Source organism: Mangifera indica, chromosome 7 (assembly GCF_011075055.1).
Source record: "Mangifera indica cultivar Alphonso chromosome 7, CATAS_Mindica_2.1, whole genome shotgun sequence".
Taxonomy (NCBI): Eukaryota; Viridiplantae; Streptophyta; class Magnoliopsida; order Sapindales; family Anacardiaceae; genus Mangifera; species Mangifera indica.
Window position 1 is genome coordinate 16,920,648 of NC_058143.1, and position 20,363 is coordinate 16,941,010.

The 20,363-nt window shown below is 32.0% G+C and overlaps 2 protein-coding genes across 3 annotated transcripts; one reads left to right on the plus strand and one right to left on the minus strand.

Moving 5' to 3' along the window:
• Positions 1-6,813: 6,813 nt before the first annotated feature.
• LOC123221319 (phosphate transporter PHO1) lies at positions 6,814-13,750 on the plus strand. The gene is made up of 15 exons (XM_044644139.1): positions 6,814-7,139; positions 7,844-7,924; positions 8,010-8,229; positions 9,045-9,387; positions 9,558-9,606; positions 10,300-10,371; positions 10,857-10,986; positions 11,508-11,628; positions 11,855-12,104; positions 12,194-12,298; positions 12,394-12,438; positions 12,542-12,694; positions 12,810-13,088; positions 13,183-13,319; positions 13,388-13,750. Exons 1-15 carry the CDS (start codon positions 6,900-6,902, stop codon positions 13,476-13,478), a joined length of 2,316 nt encoding a protein of 771 aa, XP_044500074.1. The 5' UTR covers positions 6,814-6,899; the 3' UTR covers positions 13,479-13,750.
• Positions 13,751-13,805: 55 nt separating this feature from the next.
• Positions 13,806-19,161, minus strand: LOC123221320 (long-chain-alcohol oxidase FAO1). Of its 2 annotated transcripts, none has more exons than XM_044644140.1 (3): positions 18,668-19,161; positions 18,320-18,592; positions 13,806-15,688 (listed from the first exon to the last, which is right to left on the minus strand). In XM_044644140.1, exons 1-3 carry the CDS (start codon positions 18,887-18,889, stop codon positions 13,943-13,945), a joined length of 2,241 nt encoding a protein of 746 aa, XP_044500075.1. In that variant the 5' UTR covers positions 18,890-19,161; the 3' UTR covers positions 13,806-13,942. The 2 variants fall into 2 exon arrangements, with proteins under 2 accessions (XP_044500075.1, XP_044500076.1); XM_044644141.1 differs by having other exon boundaries at positions 18,320-18,576; positions 18,668-18,806.
• Positions 19,162-20,363: the final 1,202 nt, after the last annotated feature.

The following is a 20,363-nucleotide window of genomic DNA, read 5'->3' on the forward strand; positions in this document are numbered from 1 at the left end:
CAAATCTATCCGAAACCACTACTACTAAAGATCAAACACAATCACATAATCAAATTAAACTTCCTAATATATTTACAGCTCATTTACAACTCAACAATCAGACATCAATGATGTAACGGAGGGCATTCTCCCTTTAAATATAGCACATTTACGATAGTCAATAGTGGAATTCTTAATTTGATAATGCAGTTTCGAATTTGCTATATCTAATCATACTACGGAAAATTAGTATGTTTACGGAGAATAAATGTATACGTACAAGAATTTTCAGCTTAGTTGTGTCTGATAGACTGATAATCAAGTGCTTCTCCATCAAAGACCCACTTCCTGCCTGAATTCTAACAATAATATAATAGCCCTATCGTGCGCTACAGAGAGAACTAGGAAGAAAATTGAAATTTGACATCCACTAGCCAATGTCCTTCACCTTTTATGATACATATAAATTAATTAATTATAATGGAATACACACAATTAAGTGACATTAAACGTTAAAGAAATCACAAAAGGCTAGAGGATACAGAACGAAACTAGGATATAAGGCACCGCCATTAATTAAAAAAAGAACCAAAAAGTCAGATTTGAGCATTAGTGGGATACGCATTACTTCATTTTTTTGCTGAAAAAAAGTACAGTTCAATGAAAGGTAACATAGAAAGGCCTTCACATACTTGCATGAATTCTCGTTGTTCTCTGCCTTGGAGAAAAGTGATTTCAGTGGTTAACTGAGGAATCTTGGACTTATAGACTAGTTTTAATTATATGCATATTTAAATTATGTGCTTAAGAAGTTTAACATACAAATTGTCAAGATAAATGATCTGCCAGTTATGAAAGGAAATAAATGTAGAATCATAAAGTGTGCAAAAAATGAGATTGTGAGAGAGTTTATATTGAAATGTCTCTTATGCTAGTATTATTAGAAGTTTAATATATGCACAGGACCTATAAGGTTTTTAAAATTGAGATTTTCAATCGATATCTCTCAAATCTAGACCGTGATCATTGGTTTATAACTAACAAAGTGATGAAATACTCACAAAAAATCAAAGTTATTATAGTTGTGGATATGATATAAAATTCACTTCTGAATATATTAGTATATTGACAAAGACGGTTTATATCCTAAAAAAATATTAAGTAGTTATTAGTAACCTCCTTAACTATGTATATTCAATTTGTAGTTTGTTATAAGACAATTTTTTAGGTTGTGTGGTCGGAAGATTACATTTTTGAACTACTTGTTGATTTGCTATGATGATAGTGCAATTGTATTCTTTACTAAGAATAATAAAACCTCTAGTAATCATGACACATAAATCTTACAATTAAGAATCTAATAAAGAATAAAGACATTATAATAGAATACATAAATAGAAAGTTGATATAGATTAAGTCCTTAACTAAAGGACTAAAACTTGTAGGACTTAAAATTATATTGAAAACATGACAGTGTTTAGAGTCTTTTGATGGTTAGTTGAAGTTTTATAACTTGTTGACTTAATGACATTTCTTTTATGATTAAATTGACATTTTTTCTTGATCATGATTGTTTTAATATACTAATTTGTGTGTATATATATATATAGAGAGAGAGAGAGAGACATACAGTTATAATATAACATATATCTCAAGACTCCGGTTTTCTCTTAAATATGATAGTTATATATATATATATATATATATATTTTTTTATTTATTTATTTATTTATTTATGATATTTCGAGAAAAGGCTAAATCATATAGGCTTCACTGAAAGTTATTAGCTTGATTAAAACTAAGAGATTTTTTCCATTTTTCTTTAAAAATATAAAGATTAAAAAAAATCATAAAAATACATTAGCAAAGAAATAACATTGTTTAGGATCACTTGATGATGTGTTATTCATACCACACTTCCAAATCACATATCCTTATTAATTTGATTATTTGTAATCAAAATTATGGACAATCTTATGTTGATAGAAAACATTAGTAGTGTTTTGGTTAGTTGTTGGCAATTATATTAATTGGATCGGTGATTGTTGTGTTACTTTTTGGCTATTTTCTTTAATAGTTGTCACTTTAAAGTGAAATTGTTGATTACTTGGAGTCAAATATTATTTTTCTTTTCTTAAAAAAAAAAAATTAATATTGTCTAAGTGGGAGAATGTTAAAAAAAATTTTAATATGGATTAACATTAATTATAATTTTGTTTCAATGAAAACTTATGGATGAGCTTAGAGAGATTATAACAGTTTAATATAGACTTTAATGTTTATTGAATCTTTGATAAGGTTTAACAATCTACTATATATTGGTTAGATTTCTTTTATGAACCTTATACAATAATTTTACTTAGTAGAAATCGTCATTCAAACGGTTTTAATGGAGGAAGACTACTCACTTTAATACAAGTAAAATTTGATAGCTTTATGGATTTGAAATATATAACTCAATCAACTTTTCCTATAACCTTATAAATTTTTAATTCAGTATTTTATAACTAGCAAGATTCTATAGCTAGTATCCATTTTGTGTTTTAAAAATATTTTTTTACCTGAACATCTCTTATAATTCTAATTATGTCTAGGCTTATCATAAATTTGTATGTTCCTAATTACGATTCTTTTCCCCCTTTTTGGCCCTCTTTTCTTTGGGGTTAAACCACACTAATTTTCTAGTGTATGCTGAACAAAGACACCATCTTATTTTATATTAGACTATTGAAATGATTTTTTTTTTTCACTTGTAACATTTATAATAGAAATTCTTGATCATTGGCCAATCGCAAATCTGATGATATAAAACGATGAGTTTTCCAATAAGAATAATCACCTCTAACTCATCTACCTGTTTGTTGAATATATATAGATGACATACATGTACAGTTTACTTAATTTAGCCAGTTGATCATAGGCAGATAAATTAACAGTATGCCACATATAAATCAACTCTGAATTAATTTTGTTTCTCCAAAAGGACTAATTGACACTTAAATCGCATTTAAAACTGTCAAAGTTTATTTAATTACAAGTAAACAATTTAGATAAAGTAATCTCTTTCTAATTTTAGATTTTTTTTTTTTTTTACTTGTTAGCAGAAGGAGAAGAATACTTCATGATGGGTAGTTCCAGAAATAATTAGGAAGGTGTACTTAAATAATATAATAATTTTCAAATTTGTGATAGGGGTACGATTAAAAGTAGATTAATTTATAAATTAATAAAAAATATAATTAAGAAACACCGAAAATTAATTATGGAGCTTGGTCTTATCCCTTCCAAGTATTATGGGTTGTACTTCTAATTATCTAAAAGATGCCCTAAGTACATTCCCATGAGATTCCTTTGCCACCACCTTAAGCAAGAATAAAAGAGACCCTTTTAAACCCATAAATTGTCCCTTCACTCAAAACATATCTTCTTCAAAGTTCTGAGCCTTTGACTCGATGTTTCATTCAATTTAAAGGACAGACTTTTTATGCAGCTTCTTCAAAGATCCCTAGGGTTGTTTAATTTGCTGTTCTTCTTATTGTTTATTCTTTTTAGTTTTTTTTTCAATAGGGTTCAATGATCCCTACAAGATCCCACTTAGCAAATGATATAATGTGGAGTCTTTTGTCTTAGTGGGAGAACACAAAAAGGGTCCATATATTCTTCCTACGTCATGCACACTCAAATGAAAAAGTATTGACAAACTTGGCTCCCTCTTCCACATTTTTATTCATCAAAAATGCCCACTAGAACCACTGATGTTGTCTCCTATTTACACTGTACAAAACAACTTGTTCACAGTCGACTCAGCTCCTCCACAGCCCCTCTCCTCCTCCTTGGCAACTCACTGCATATTCTGGCAAAGAATCTATACACGTGTTTCCACGCACAGATAGAAATTAAAGACTCCCCACTTCACAAACTCTGATGTAACCCTAATTCCGCATATTAGTTATTAATCTCCTTTATTACTCGGCTGGGCTCCTATTTATTACTTCAGATAAGAAAGGTTTAATGGGTCCAAATATTAAACTATTGAAAAGGAAAAGCATATAGTGACTGGGCACGTAATAATTTAAACAAGTCAGTATTGAATAATGTACATTTTCTGAATTAGTTCATTGTTTATGAGAAAGTAAAACGCACTTACATAAAATGAAGTTGATCGTACTGTTATTTTGCTGTGAATTGTGGAAGATGAGTTAGCAGTGCAGAAGAAGCAATAAGAATGGGGACCGGGACCTGCTTGAGGTTCCAACTTAAACTTGATTTATTAGCCAATGTTTCTGCGAGTGCTTTTTCCACTCCATTATGTTAACCTAATATTTTTTCTTTATATGGAATATTCACTGAGTGGATACCTTACATCAAAGCTAATCCATTTTTATGTGTTTAATACGGAGAGAAGATCTGGGAATGAAAAGAACAGACACTTTCATACTTAATTAACAGCTAAACCAGTATGGTGATTTCTAAAATTTATATTTAAATTGACTTATGGCATTTTAACATCTAGATCATGATGCCTTTTCAAATAATCTCTCTTGCCACAAAAATGTTAGGTATGATTCAGAACCTTAAATTTTCTAACCTGAGATTACTTGTGAAGTGTTCCAATTATCGAGTGACAATAATGAAAATAACAAAAATCCCATATCTTCCTTTGCATGGCCAATTACTGGCCATATAAAAATTTGTGAAAAGTTAAAACATATATAGCTAAATAACAAAAGCTCCATTATTTGTTATATAATCAGAAAGATGCTAAATCTAAGAGGGGGTACCCAGCTTGATCTCCAACACATATAGCTACAAGCTTGCTTTCTTTCATATATAGTCATTCACCAATCTGGTCAACGAGTTGGATAAATATGAAGCATCATAAACTAATTTTAAAAAAATAAAACAAACTAACCTCTAAATTCATTGGAGTTTTCTTGCTTTAAGTCTACTCAAGAAATGGAAGGCTGATAACCATGTAATTAACATATGAAAAATGGTATTTTGAAATACTTTACTTATCTTGCTGCTGGCTATTTTTGATTCGTAGCTAATTTATTAATAAAATGTGATCAGTTTTAACCATGATTCAGACCGCAACATTATTATGCAATATTAATTCCCACAAAGCCCCCTGATTTTATTTACTAGTTTGTTTTGAATGTGCGTCTTTAGGAATAATTTTTTTTTAACGTGATAAGGCTTGTTTAAATTCTGATTATCTATATAATTTATTATTTCATAAATAATTTAGTTAAACATTATAACTAAGCTATATATAATTAAGTCAATGCATATCTGATTTTTTCTTTTCCCACCTTCTTAATTAGAAGCCGTCATTCAAATTTGCCAAATACTTTAGAAGGCATCTTCAAAAATAATCGATTAATTTTCCATATGATAAATGAACTTTACGAAGTTTTCTAAAATCTTACGTGTTACATATTGCTCGAATTCCTAGCAAAAATATATAATTGTTTTTAGTGTTTCTGCTTTATCAAGTCAAAGTTCTATAAATTTAGGGTGCGATAAAAACTTCGGTGGTGATGTTGAGAAGTTTTATTTCAAAACGTGTCCCTTTAATTTTTTTTTTTAAAATTTTATCTTAATCTTTGAAAATTGTTTGTTTTTTTATATTTATAAAATAATTGGTGGGTTTGGTGACTTTGCTTTGGCATGAATGGAAAATATAAATGTAATGTGACTAAGGGATCATTATAACATAATGTATTAATTTATTTGCTATTTCTTAATCACCATAATGGAAACCATATTTAAAATATTTTTTAACTCGAACAAATTCAAAATTCCAAATAAGAGAGCACTACTTGGAATCATCATGCTTTAATTGCATGTTGCATGACAAATGTATTATCATTAGTCATCTTACATATTAATTAAAGGATTTACTTTTAAATTATATTTTATTAAATCTAATCAATATTAAAATTATAAACTTAATGTTTGATACAATGAAACCAACATATTTACTAAAATAATTAAAGAATATTTTTCAGGTTGTAATTTGATTGTTTCATCAAGAGTTGGTTTATTTCATTTAATTAATTAAAATAAATTAAAATTCTAAGAAAAATCTAGATTAATCATTTATCTAATGTAGCTCATATCTCAAGCATATTTTCAAGCTGCATTAATTTGAGAATACCAAATCTTCTGTTTATATTTTTCTAGGTTTATATTAATTGTTTTAAACAATAAAAAAAAATTCTTTAAGTGAAAATAAATCATGTCAAGGCAAATCCCTCTACGTATTTTATATTTTTTTTTGTGTAATATAAGTTTCGATTTTATATTTATATATTACTCACTTATATTATATTTACTAGATGTAAGAATTTAGTCTCCAATAATTTTAAATAATCAAAAAACTTTGTTTAAGTGAAGATAAATCATGTTAAGGCAAATCCCTTATGAATTTGATTTTTTTTGTTTTATTATGTTGCTCAATTGAACAAGAAATCCTAAGTATAGCGAAAAAACAAAAATAGAAAAGCAAAAGTATAAAGAGAAAAAAGAGAGTGAGAGAGAGAGAAGAGAGAGAGAGAGAGAGAAGTTCACATATAAGAACTCTAACATATAATCGATTTTCTATTTTTATTTCACAAAATTAATGTCTAATAATTGTGATTTTAATTTAATTTTGTAAATGCTATTCTCTATTATTTGCCTTAATGGATGGAGGCAAAATGGCAAATGATACGTAAGGAAGAAAAATAAATAAAAACAAAATATTTATATAAAGCTAGAAGCAAAGTCTCTTCACTTCTCTACACGTTTCTCTCTCTTTAGCTCTATATATATAAATATCTATAAACCCTCTCGTCTTCATTCATTTCTCCTTCTCCACTCTTTTACGGCTAGCTTCACCAAGCTGCTTCTCCCCCTTCTCAAAACCAACAACAATGGTGAAATTCTCAAAGGAGCTCGAAGCTCAACTCATCCCCGAATGGAAAGACGCCTTTGTTAACTACTGGCAACTCAAAAAACACATCAAGAAGATCAAGCTCGCTAGAAAAAATTACAAACCCCATGACCACCTCAGCTCTGACTTCGGTCGCTCTATTTTCGACCCCATTCGGTTCGTTGCCAACAAATTCTCAAGCAACCTCTTCGGTCAAGACAACAAAGCCAGTATCATTCAGGTAACTTATTGTGCATGCATTAATCTGCAGTATCTTTTAGATATGCAAACCGGCGATATCGAGGAAGCTTTTGGAAAATCTACTCTGAGCATATGTTTAACTGTTTATGTAAATCGGTCGATTTTGTGATAGCAAAATGACATCGTTTTATGCCTCCTTTCTGCTTTTGAGTTTCCGTATGTACCACCGTACCAGAATACTCTTTTTTTTTCTATCTGGTTGAGTTTTGCTTTTGTTGCTGTAATGCAAAAGAATGTTTTCACTTTGCCACCGTTCGATCAAATGGGTCCCAACTGTAACTGTAAATCACCCATCACAAGATTAAATAAGTTGGTTCAAACTCATAGGATAAATGCCAAACCCAAACTATATGCAGATACACATCCCCATCTATATATGTCAATTAATTAATTACTTTCTTATAAATACAATTTATTCCAAAGTTTAAGCTTCTTTTCATGATTAAAATATAACTATTTATGTTAAGAATGGCTTCGTAGTTTGTGATGAAAGCAAATGAAACGGTTTACAGACAATTGTTTATCATGAAACGATCGTGACTTGTAACAAAAAAGGAAAGGCGACCCACGTTTACGAAAAATCAATGAAAAAGAACGTTAAATGATGGAGTAGTTTGTTATTGTTGAACTAATTTTATATTTATGTAAGTATGTCTTATTCATTCATGATTTTTTCTGTTGCAGGTGAAGAGCAAAGTTATGGAGGAAGGAGATGAAGAAGTGTATCAAACTGAGCTTGCCCAATTGTTCTCCGAAGAAGATGAGGTTAATTTTCATATATAATAAATTTTTTTTTTTTGGTTCGATGTTTGAATGTAATGTCTTTATAGGGCTCTTGTGGTTATTATAGGTGAGGGCATTTTTTAAGAGATTGGATGAAGAACTGAACAAGGTGAACCAATTTTACAGTACAAAAGAGAGTGAATTTTTGGAGAGGGGAGATATTCTCAATAAACAACTAGAAATACTTGTAGACCTCAAACGAATTCTCGGAGACTGGCAACGAAAGCCTACTAATGGCATTCTTCCTCGCTCGCGGTCATCTTCTGCTCGTAACTCTGACTTTTCTGGTCAGTTTGCTCATCTTAAACTACCAAAATCAGCTCTTTTTTATAAAGAAAATAGAACAAATTATACTATGCATGACACGAAAGTTGTGTTCATTTTCATGAGATAGAGGACATCATCGTAATTTGAAAAATAGAACTTACATGACCTGGCAAGTTAACAGCTGAAGTAAAATTGTCTTTATTTTGTTACTTTGACACGTGCAACAACATACTCAATTTATTTCAACTGTCTATAATAGAGATAAAATAATATTTATTATATAATAATAATATTTTATGCGTATACAGGTCTCCCCTTTTAATAAAAGATGAACCCAACAGAACAAATGTTTGTTTTTGGTTTCATTTATAATTTAAAGCAACCAAAATTATCCCAGAAATCAGCAGAGATGTTCAGTGATAACGTAGAATACAGTAATGTTTACTTAATTTGGATACAAATTCAAAATCGATCAAGAAATTTCTCAAAAATAAAAAATTTGTTCATCCGAATAAAGACAATTAGTTGGTGCTTCATCTGTGTTCATTTCGAAGGTTAATGGATAGGCATGTAGCAAGAAACAGATTGATAAAGCGATAATAATTGACGTATAACTTTCTTCAGGTTTTTATTCTTTTTCGAACACCTGTCCATGGACAGCTTGAGAAAATTAAGTTGCGTGGAAATTTTGAATTCTGTTTTGTGATTGATTCTTGATGACACTTTCTCCTACATATGATCTGTGAATCCTCAATTAAAATCGTTATAATTTCGTAATCATTAATTAAGTTATATTATTCTTAATTTATATAAAATTAATCTTCATCTGATGCAGAAAGTCAAGCTTCGTTGAGTGATGTTCCCACTGGAACAGCACAAATGCATGATGTGATAGCGGCACTGGAGAGAAATGGAGTCAGTTTTATTAATGCTTCAACTAGATCAAAAACGAAGAAGGGCAAGCCTAAGATGGCGATGAGGATTGATATTCCGCCTGAAACACCGGCTAGAACAATTGCAGCAGTGACATCCATGTTGTGGGAAGAATTAGTCAATAACCCTAAAAAAGATGGAGCAGGAGATGTTATCAATAGAAAGAAGATTCAGTGTGCTGAGAAGATGATTCGAGGAGCTTTTGTGGAGCTCTATAAAGGCCTTGGCCTTCTAAAAACTTATAGGTAATATTTATTTAATTTAAAGATAGTGAAAACAATACCTAAATAATTATATGCAAAGAATTACTAAAAGGCAACAACTTAATCAATATTTTCTTTTTGGTACAAAAAAGGGTGCTTATGATTGCAACATCACCAAATATCTAATATCTTTGTTTAACAAATTTTGGCAGCTCGCTTAATATGGTGGCTTTTACGAAAATTCTCAAGAAATTCGACAAGGTAAGGTGGTATATAATTGAGCTTTTCTCCTAGTTTCATTTGAAAAAAAAAAAAGAAAAAGTAAAGTTGAATAGATGGGTAAAATAAAATATGATGAGACACGAAGTAAATCTATATAGATTGTGGATAGGAATTCTATTTTGTTTAGTAAAAGCAACTTTGGCAAGGAATGTAGATATGTTTAAGACTTACTTATATAGTCCTTCTCTTGAACCCTATCATTGTAGAAATTTTGACAGACTTTTTAAGAGGAATCGATACTAGTGTGTTTAGATAGATAAGATGTTGGCAGTGCTGCCATTTAGTTTTGTTCTGTTATCCTTGTCCTCTGGGCAGAATAAACTTAATCTGTTTCCGGATCCTCATATTGTGTTTTTTATTTACGAACAACAAAAAACTTAGGCAAGGAAATGTCAAAGCCTAGTCGATTTTCTCTGAGAAGTGGAAAAATATATAACAAGGCAAAAGAGAGAACACATGGATAATACATGCATCTGATATCTTGAAGGAACAAAATTGCTTAGAAAACAATTACCCACAAAAAAATTGTTTAGAAAACAGTTATTAATATTGATGTATTTCACATGAGAAATGTGATACAACAGCTACACATGTATGTATATTATATGATTTATAGTTGTACAAATTTACAAATATTTGAAAGATAACATAAGCTATTTCGGATGTGAACAGGTATCAAACCAGAAGGCATCCGCAAACTATCTACAAGTAGTAAAGAGGTCTTATTTCATTAGTTCCGATAAGGTGAGGGCATTGATAAATTTAACATGTGGACGTATTGTATTGCAATAAGAATAATAATACATATATAAACAAATTATATAAATTTATTCATATAACTTGATGTAGTAGTATATGATTTTAGACTGAAAAAAAAAAAGTAAACAATCACATCATCTAATCACAAATTGCTATTTCAATTTGTACAAATAAGTTTGAACAATTTATTTATATGCATAGTTTTATTATTGCAATATTAACATATTTTTGAGAGGACCTGTCTCCTTTTATATAATTTAGCTTATATCACTTCCCACAACTTTCTTTCTAAAGCTCAATATATGTTTTAATGTTAATTTGAATATAGCATATTACTGATTATTTACTAGGTAAATAATGTTATTATTATATTTAAATAAATGACTATGCACTAGACTTGGAAATGGGATATATATATTTTTTTATAGAAGATGCTATATTAAGGGAAATACTATATTTGGTTTGATAAGGTGGTTAGACTAATGGATGAAGTGGAGTCCATATTCACAAAGCACTTCGCCAATAATGACAGGAAAAAGGCAATGAAATTCTTGAGACCCCAACAGCAGAAGGACTCTCACATGGTCACCTTTTTCGTTGGTAATAAACTCTCCCACTTTCTCTCTATATTTCCATTACAAAATTGTTCTTAAAAAAACAAAATGGCCCATATTCATGAATCGTGCATCAATCTGCTTTGAAAACAATCATATCGTTGCTTAATTAATCAGGTGTTAATCATAAAGCAGCATTAGTGCAATTGGTAAAGCCATTTAAAGAGATTTCCCACTTCTCATATATATTATTGACAAAGAAAAAGCAAAGAAGAAGCGTGTTCAAACACTGCCTCCCATCTATGGCTGATCCTGTGAACATATTTGTATATAAACAGTTCGATAAAGCAATCATGTAATATCATTTCTTTTTCACTTTAGAAGATAATGAAATATCAAATTTGATTGATGTTATTAGTCTCTTGTTCTGCCTTTGATTTTCATTTTTGCACGAAACCTGGCAGCTGCAACCCACTAATCCCTTAGTGGAAACAATTTCCCTTCACATTGACAAGAAATTATGTGCATGAAATCATCTAACTGAGTTTCTTCTTGTCGCTTTTGCAGGGTTGTTTACTGGTTGTTTTGTGTCACTGTTTAGCGTATACGCAATATTGGCCCATTTGTCTGGTATTTTTTCTGCTAGCACCGAAGTGGCTTACATGGAAACTGTCTACCCAGTTTTCAGGTAAATTTATTATCAAAAGTAAAGCAGCCTTTCACTTTTTTATTAAAGTAGTGAACCATCTTATCTGACAAGAAAGTGTATGAAATATGGAGAGCCAGATGGGCCTGAGTCCTCCTAGTTACTTGAGTAGGCTTCATGAAGCCCATTAGTAATAGGGAAATTAATTTATGACCTTTAAACTTTAGAATATGAAATGCTAATAGTGATTAATTATGGCGTTATGCAGTGCGTTTGCATTGTTATGCTTGCATTTGTTTATGTATGGGTGCAACTTGTTCATGTGGAAGAGTACAAGGATCAACTACAATTTCATCTTTGAATTTTCACCGAACACTGCATTGAAGTATAGAGATGCGTTTCTCCTTTGCACTACTTGCATGACTGCTGTGCTCGGGGCAATGGTTGTTCATCTTCTCTTGCGAGCTAGTGGCTTCTCTCCAAGCCAAGTCGATGCCATTCCAGGAATTCTCCTTCTGGTTAGTGCTATTGTTTATTTAGGCACAACAATTTTGTACATTCAGAATTTTGAATGAACTATTTCTCAATCTTTCGCATTGATGTTCAGATTTCATGTTGCATGCTCGTATGTCCATTTGACATCTTCTACCGCCCAACACGCTTTTGCTTCCTTCGAATTATGCGTAACATAATATGCTCGCCATTTTATATGGTACATTATAAATTTACTGGCCATATTGTTGAGATGGGTTAATTTGATTTGAAGATTTAGAAATAGCCACTAAGGCATCATGCTCATGTATGCAGGTTTTGTTGGCAGACTTTTTCATGGCTGATCAACTAACTAGCCAGGTTATCACTCTAATCAATAACAAATAGGGAAGATAATTCATATATAAACCTTTCACATTGTTTGTCTTCTCTAATTATCAACAACAATGATTTCTTGTTACAGATTCCATTATTGAGATACTTGGAAACCACATCATGCTACTTTCTTGCTGGAAGTTTCAAAAAACATGAGTATGATACCTGCACAAATGGGAGACTATTCAGGGAGCTGGCTTATGTCATCTCCTTTTTGCCGTATTATTGGCGTGCAATGCAGGTAAACTCAAACATCTCCTTGCAAATCATGAATTTTTTCCTTTAATGCAGTATGCACATTTAACAAATCTTTCCATACTTGGTACTAATTTATTATCTTTCAATGCGACTAATAGTGTGCGCGACGATGGTTCGATGACAGTGACGTTAACAATTTAGCAAATATGGGGAAGTATGTTTCAGCCATGGTGGCAGCCGGAGCCAGGCTAACCTACACTAGGCAGAGCAACCACCTATGGTTTGGCATAGTCCTGGTGACTTCAGTGGTGGCAACAGTTTATCAATTATACTGGGATTTTGTCAAGGATTGGGGACTCCTAAACCCAAAATCCAAAAACCCTTGGCTTAGAGATGACTTAATTCTCAAGAACAAAAGCATCTATTATATATCCATTGTGAGTCACTCCTCTCAGAGTAAATTAATTTTGTTCTATTATATTACAAAAAAATTGGCTTTAAGACAGTGAAAACAAAATGAATATATTACAGGGCTTGAATGTGGTTCTAAGAATTGTTTGGGTGGAGACTGTGATGCGTTTTCGTATCAGCAATGTTGAGGGGCGCATGCTAGATTTTTTCATGGCCTCATTAGAAGTGATTCGAAGAGGGCATTGGAATTTCTACAGGTACTTTCAGTCTTACAGAATTCATTATCTCGATTTTACATTAATGTACTAAAATCCTTTTGAAACAGGCTGGAGAATGAACATCTGAACAATGTTGGGAAGTTCAGGGCAGTGAAGGCAGTTCCTTTACCATTTCACGAGACAGATTCGGACTATTGATGAGCCACCTTGTTAATAAATGTATAGAAGTTCTCAATGGCTGATGGAGCATGAAGGTTATATTTCCAAAGAGGGATCAAGGTTTTATTATAACAATGTTGGAGATCTATCTCTGTCATTCATCAAAATCATCACAGATCCGATGGGCTTAAATTGTCAATTGTAAAGGTCCAAGTTTTGCAAAGAAATTAAGCAGCAAATATGCTTGAAATTTGGCCCTGTAACTTGGATATGCTTAAACAAATTCAAGAATTTGATGGGTTGAACATGCATTTCTCTTCTTTCTTTTCTACATTTAAGAAGGAAAGTGTTAGGCTCTGGTTCAAGTTGTTTTCTAAGAACCAAATATTATAAAAGCATCAGATAAATGTCTCTAAAAGAGTTTTGTGATAAATTGTAGTACAGATAGGGATTCTTATTCAATTTTATACAGTCTGAAAAATCCTGAAGAAGAACCAGTGAGCTTAAGATGACTGTTCTTTCTTTAAAGATTCTGCAATTTTCTTTGAAAGACAATAAGCAGTGGACTGGATGGTGATCATGGGATTGACACCAACAGCACTTGGAAGAACACTGCCATCACAAACAAATAGCCCTTCTGCTTCCCAACTTTCCCCATTCTCATCAACAGCGCCCTCTATTTCATTGATCCCCATTCTACAGCTTCCCATTTGATGGGCAGAGCCATATATTGCCCACTTCTCCTGTTGTGACATTGCCCCTTCAGCTGGATAAACTGTGTCCAGAAATTCCTCCAGTTCCTTTTTGCTAATTCCTTTACATTTGATTCGCTGCCCATCACTCCGATGGGTGCCAACCTCAACAGCTCCTGCTGCCACTAAAATTCTTAATGCCTGCCTCAACCCAGCCCTCAAATTTTCCTTGTCTAATGGACTTAATTTGTGGCTTATCCTTCCCTCTAACTTAACTTCTCCAGCTCCCCGATCTCGAATTATGGTTATCAAGTGAGCAGTTCTTGCATACTTCAACATCCTTTGCTTCATGTCAAGTCCAGATTCCCAGGGGCATAGTACTCCGAATTTTGCAGGCGATAATTCGGGAGTTTCAATCAGGGCTCTCTCATTTGAATATCCTGTGACAACCTTATGAGCTGATGTGATTATGCCTCCCTCATAGGCATTTCCCTTGAATTCGGAGTTGGAATATGGGAAGTATCCCCATGCCATCAACACCGGATGAAGATGAAGATTTTCACCAATGTTTGGATTCTTCAATCCACTAGAAATCAACAAAGGGGGTGTCAAAAGAGCCCCACATGCTGAGATAGTTACTTTGGATTCAATTAGCAGCTTCATTGTGATGTTATTACTTAGAGGTTTTATTATCACACCTGAGCATTTCTTCTCCCTCAAACCTCCATTGTTGTTCCTTTCCAAGATTAATCTTTCAGCTTTGCATCCTGTTAAAATGACTGACCCATGATTTACTGCATCAACCAGCCATGTTCTATCAGCCCCCCTTTTGTCTCCTTTTCTGCAGCCATAACTGCAAGATCCACAGTAATGATCCTCTGAAGAATTCCGCGGCACCCTTTCAACTTCAAGGCCAAGATTTTCACACCCTTTTCGTAGTATTTGATTCTGAAACCCTTCCTGTACACAATTCTCTGTAACACCAATTCTTTCCCACACAGTCTCCATAGCAGAAACATACTCATGGCTTCCATAGAGATTGAGCTTCTGGTACTCAGCCCACTCCTTAAGCACGGAGTTGGGTGTCTTAATGCAGGCAGACCAGTTGACAGCGGAGCCACCACCAATGGTTGATCCTGCCAGAATTGTCATTTTCCCATCAACAGTTGTGAGAATTCCTCCGGATTCATACAGTTGATCAAGTGAGGGGCCATCAAGAAGAGAATAATCTGAAGGTGTAAAGTAGTTCCCTTTCTCAACAACAATGACTTTCTGCCCGGAACTTGCCAGAACGGCAGCTGCAACGCCTCCGCCACAACCGGAGCCGATGATTACAACGTCACAGTTGATTTTAAGGACACTCTGTTGTTCTGAATGTTGTGTAACTTTGAAACCTTTCTGGGTGAATGACTGTAGAAGAGTTTTGTCAGTTTCATACACGGCTTCAATGATTCCCTTCTGAAGTGGCCTCTCTTTCTGAGAATAGCTCTCATTCTGATCAGTGTCTACGTGATAATTAATGGCTTCCCATGCTGGGTTGCCGCCATTTTCATCAACCTGCACAAGAAATGATGAATTTGATTGTTAAATAAAATGTAGTTTTTCATTTACTTTAATTATTCTATTTAATCATCTAAGAGCAACTTCCTGTTCAATGGCTTGAATTCTTCAGTATGAATCATCTGTTGGAAATTTGTCCTACAATAATACCGCAAAAACTTTGGCACCCTAGATCCTGAGCCGTACCGGCTGTGATTGGCCCAATACTACTTTGGGCCTTCTAAAGTTTGGGTTCCTGCAAAAGTTCTGTAATTTTCAGTTTTAACATTATCTGAAGGTGGAATGGTTCGTTCCTCCCAAGGTTGTCTCTATTCTTACAACGACATTTCTCACCCACTGTTAAAATTAAGATATTTGTTTAAAGAGCTGTGTTACGTGCATAAATAATATTTATAATTTTATATATAAATAATAATATTATTATTTTAATTTTAAATTAAAAGAATATTTAATTATATAATAATATATTATTATTTATACACATTATTTTATTATAATTTTAATGATTAAAAATATTTTCGTTAATTTGTAAAATATATTAACGGTATTGATATCATTTATACACCTCAAGTATAAAAAAATGTTTCCTTCGCCAATTTGAAAATTCCCTTTAATTAAAAAAGAAAAAATCAAAACTCTAACCTTAACTACTCCATACGGTTGAAATAGCTATTTGAGCTGCAATTTTGACAATATCACATTTGGCATGGTAAGATATAGTCGAAATTGCACTACTTCAAGTGTGCCTTTAGGCCAATCACACAACATGATTTCACTGGAATGGTTGGAGATTAAGACCAAGATTGAACTGAGCTAGCTCGACTAAACTGGAGGTTTGGCTTGATTTGAGCTAAATTTGAATTAAAATTTTAATTCAATAATTTAGTTCAAGTTTAACTTAAATCTCTTTTAATGATATTGTTCATTCTATCGATGAGACTATTTATCTTTTCAGTTACTCTCCAACAATATCTATAATCAACTTGAAATTAAACTTAAGCTAACAATTTTAACTTAATCAAGTTCAAACTAACTCATGTTTTGAGGTTGACTCAACTCAAATCTAATCGTACTTGAGATGATACAATATGATGCAATCTACTCATATTGCAACCTATATTGTGTAATTCAAGTCAAATCTCGCTATGCCGAGTGTAATCGAATTAAAATGCGTCATTTTAAGTGTTATTTCAACTAAATCGTATCTCAGAAGTGATTTGGTTGAGTTTACACTTGACTAGTTCATTGGCCACATTATTTTTTTTATTTTTTATTTTATCTTTTATATTTATTAATCATAAAATTAATATAAAATAGATGTGTTACTTACATTTAACAAAGTTTTGGGTTTAAAAATTAGTCATTTTTAGTAAATATTGTAAAATTAATCAAATGCATTTTTGTCTTTTCATAGATTGTACCATGCCAATTTACATATTTGAATGGTGAGTGGGAAGCTATCATCTGAAACTTAAAAGAGCGAGAAAATAACAATAAACCAAACCTTGAATGGGAAAATGTCGTTCTTCCTAAACCAATTCGCTACAAGAAAAAAATGTTAAATGGTGGCATAAAAATAAAAATTGACTCATAGTTTAATTAGGAGGATTAAAAAGTGAGGATCTAAATTCCTAACTTAAAATAAAAGATAATGACATTTCAACTCTCTCTCTCTCTCTCTCTCTCTCTCTCTCTCTCTCTCTCTCTCTCTCTATATATATATATATATATATATATATATATATATATATATATATATATATATATATATATATATATATTATATTTGTCTTATAATTAAATGATTTGTATGTATAAATAATATATCATTATGTGATTGAATATGGTTGGATTCGAGTAAGTCGAGCTCGGGCTCGTTTGAGCTCAAGTTTGGCTCGGTTCATATATAGTTGAGCTCGAGTTCGAGTTCGTGAAAGTCAAGCTCAAACTCGGTTTAAATTCGGTTGGACTCGTTTTTCATTATTAAAACGACATCGTTTTAATACATATTGGTCAAAACGATATCGTTTTGTATCAAAATTTTTAATTAGAAAATCTAGCGAATAGCTCAAGCTCGACCAAACTCGGCTAGGGCTGACTTGTTTCGAGCTCATCCAAACCGAACTCGAGCTGGCTCGGTTCGAGTCTAACCCTATGCATGAAATAACCCAAAACCAAGTTATTGCCATATATTTAGAGTGAAAATGAAATTAACCCTATTGTATAAAATAAAAATGTATCCAGTACAAACTCTCTGAATTACTTTTTACTATATGTTTCTGCTCCCCTTTCATACGATTTACCCAGAAATTTTTTAAAAAAAAAAAAGGTACGCAATTTAAGGAAAGCAAACATGTAAGGATCTATTTAGTTGTCCTAAAAATAAAAACTGAATTAACCTGTGATCAAAGAACTTAACAGTGTAAGTAAAAGACCTGAATTGGAATCTCTACCGCTTTTCATTATAAATTAATTCCAACTACTTCCGTTAGAGTTATGTTTTGTATAAAAAATTTGACAATGTTTAATGCATATGATTGAAATCTATTGATATATCAAGCAAGCATTAAATATATAAATGAAACCAATAAAGTCCGGCAAGTGACAAAGAAGAGTAGAATTAATTACCCGGGAGAAGAAGACGAAGAGACACACAGCCTCCATGTAGAAAAATGCAACACGAATGGGCGTCACAAAACTATGTTTGAACCATTTTTGCAGAACTTTCTCTCGATTCTCCAAGGACATACACGAAAATCTGTTGATGAAAGGCCATTTTTTGCTCCAACAAAGTGACCCACAAAGCAAAAACGTGCCCAACTTTGTGGAAAGAATCAGCAGTATCACTCTAGTCAAGATCAACGCTTCTATAAGGCCTCTTTTCACTATAATTTCAGCCACCTGAATCAATGAATCAACAATGATCTTCTCAAATTTTCAAGCTTGAAGAAGAGTTGGTGAAATACTATGAATTACCTCATCCGGGATGGGAGCTTGAGAGGCAGAAGCTTTGTAAAAATACTCCAAAGCCTTGTTACTGCCCGCAGGTGGGACTTGTTTTTCCTCAAAGGGGATTGAAGGTAAAATAGTGTCACAAACGGAAGCCAGTGATTCCATCTCAGCTGAAGAGAAGCCATGGCTGTAGTTGCTGGTTGGCTTTCTCCTTCCACTCAACAAAGGATGGCACTGTTTTCCCATCTCTGGATTATCTTCTTCACTGCTTCAAACTCAATATAATAATATCAATTTGCTTCTTGACTTGAAATGAAATAAATATGCTCCTCCCTTTCCCTTTATATAGACTGAAATCGAGGGGAGTCGAGCAACTGTATATGCCATTTTCGTGGAGGAATTTACTGAACTACATACCACGCATTATAAACGCCTAAAAAGATATTAAGTAATAAAGTTTTTCACAAGTGGACTAAGCATCATGGCAGTTCCAAGTATTAATCCATTGTTCGCTTTTATGAGGTGAGAAAAGTCGTTCATCCAAACTTAATGTTTCCATTTTCTCCCACTTAATTGACGTGCGGTTGCTCCAACGAGAACCACTCGTCATTTCCTCTCCCCACTGGATTTAAAAGTCCGGTTGGCAGCAGTAGCCCATCCACGTCGAAATTAATTATTATTAAATAATTATATATTTATTCAAATAATGAATATAAACTTATACGTAACTGATAATATGTCTTTATATAAGTATGAATGATGTGAAAAGGAAAAACAAAAATAAATTATTTATTTTATTTTGATGATGGGAAACTCCATCCAATTTCGTTGAACATATAAACTCTCACGTAACGATATAATATAGGTAATATAGAAAGAAAGGATAAAAATAAATTTTTTATTTTATTTTGATGATAGAGAAATCCATCTAACTTCATCGAATAAATAAATTTTAAAGTAAAGATTATATCAAATAATTTAGAATTATACTAATCATAAAATTAATGCAATTTAAACTCAAACATTTTTGGAAAAATTTTATAACTCTACCATTTTTGGCATCCTAGGTCAAGTTATTTATTTACCATTTAGAAAGAGAACGAATGTTGCAGCTTCATGGGGTCTGGACTAACATTAATTAGATGGTCCCTTGATTAAATCAGATCAACAAATTCAATCAGACTTCAGATCTAAATCCTGGCCATCCAGCATCCAACACAAATTATTCAATTTTCACAATAATTCCGAACCAGTACATATTATTAAATTATTGTACCAATTTTAGTTGCATTTAATTGGTACGTACAAAAGTGGGCATGATTTCCTTTAAAATAATGTGTATGAACAAAATGTAGCCTCCTTTTTCATGCAGATTGTATGAAACTTTATACCTATTTATCTTGTGTACCTAACCATAATTAATTTTAATTATAATTGAAAAAAATAAAATACCTTCCTTCTCTTCTAATTTTTTTCTATGAAGTTTTAACAAAATTGAATTCTCTTTTTTGATTTTTTTTTTTTTATAATTTCTTTTACACTAAACTGATTTGCAAATTATTCCCTTTTTTTGGGTCAAATTCTTGACTAAGCCCAAAATTTTTCTTTTATAGTTAAAATTGACCAAAAAATTTGGATGAGAGATAAAAAATTTATAATCTTTTAATTTTAATATTAGAAACTCTTTGTTTTGGCTTAATTTAGATAGTAAATAGTCGTT

Coding starts and splice junctions, on each gene's coding strand:
- LOC123221319 (XM_044644139.1), top strand. CDS start 6,900: ATGGTGAAATTCTCAAAGGAGCTCGAAGCTCAACTCATCCCCGAATGG. Junction 9,388..9,557: donor GGCCTTCTAAAAACTTATAG/GTAATATTTATT, acceptor AAATTTTGGCAG/CTCGCTTAATATGGTGGCTT. Junction 11,629..11,854: donor ACTGTCTACCCAGTTTTCAG/GTAAATTTATTA, acceptor GGCGTTATGCAG/TGCGTTTGCATTGTTATGCT.
- LOC123221320 (XM_044644140.1), bottom strand. CDS start 18,889: ATGGGAAAACAGTGCCATCCTTTGTTGAGTGGAAGGAGAAAGCCAACC. Junction 18,593..18,667: donor AAGCTCCCATCCCGGATGAG/GTAATTCATAGT, acceptor TCATTGATTCAG/GTGGCTGAAATTATAGTGAA. Junction 15,689..18,319: donor TCTTCGTCTTCTTCTCCCGG/GTAATTAATTCT, acceptor TTTCTTGTGCAG/GTTGATGAAAATGGCGGCAA.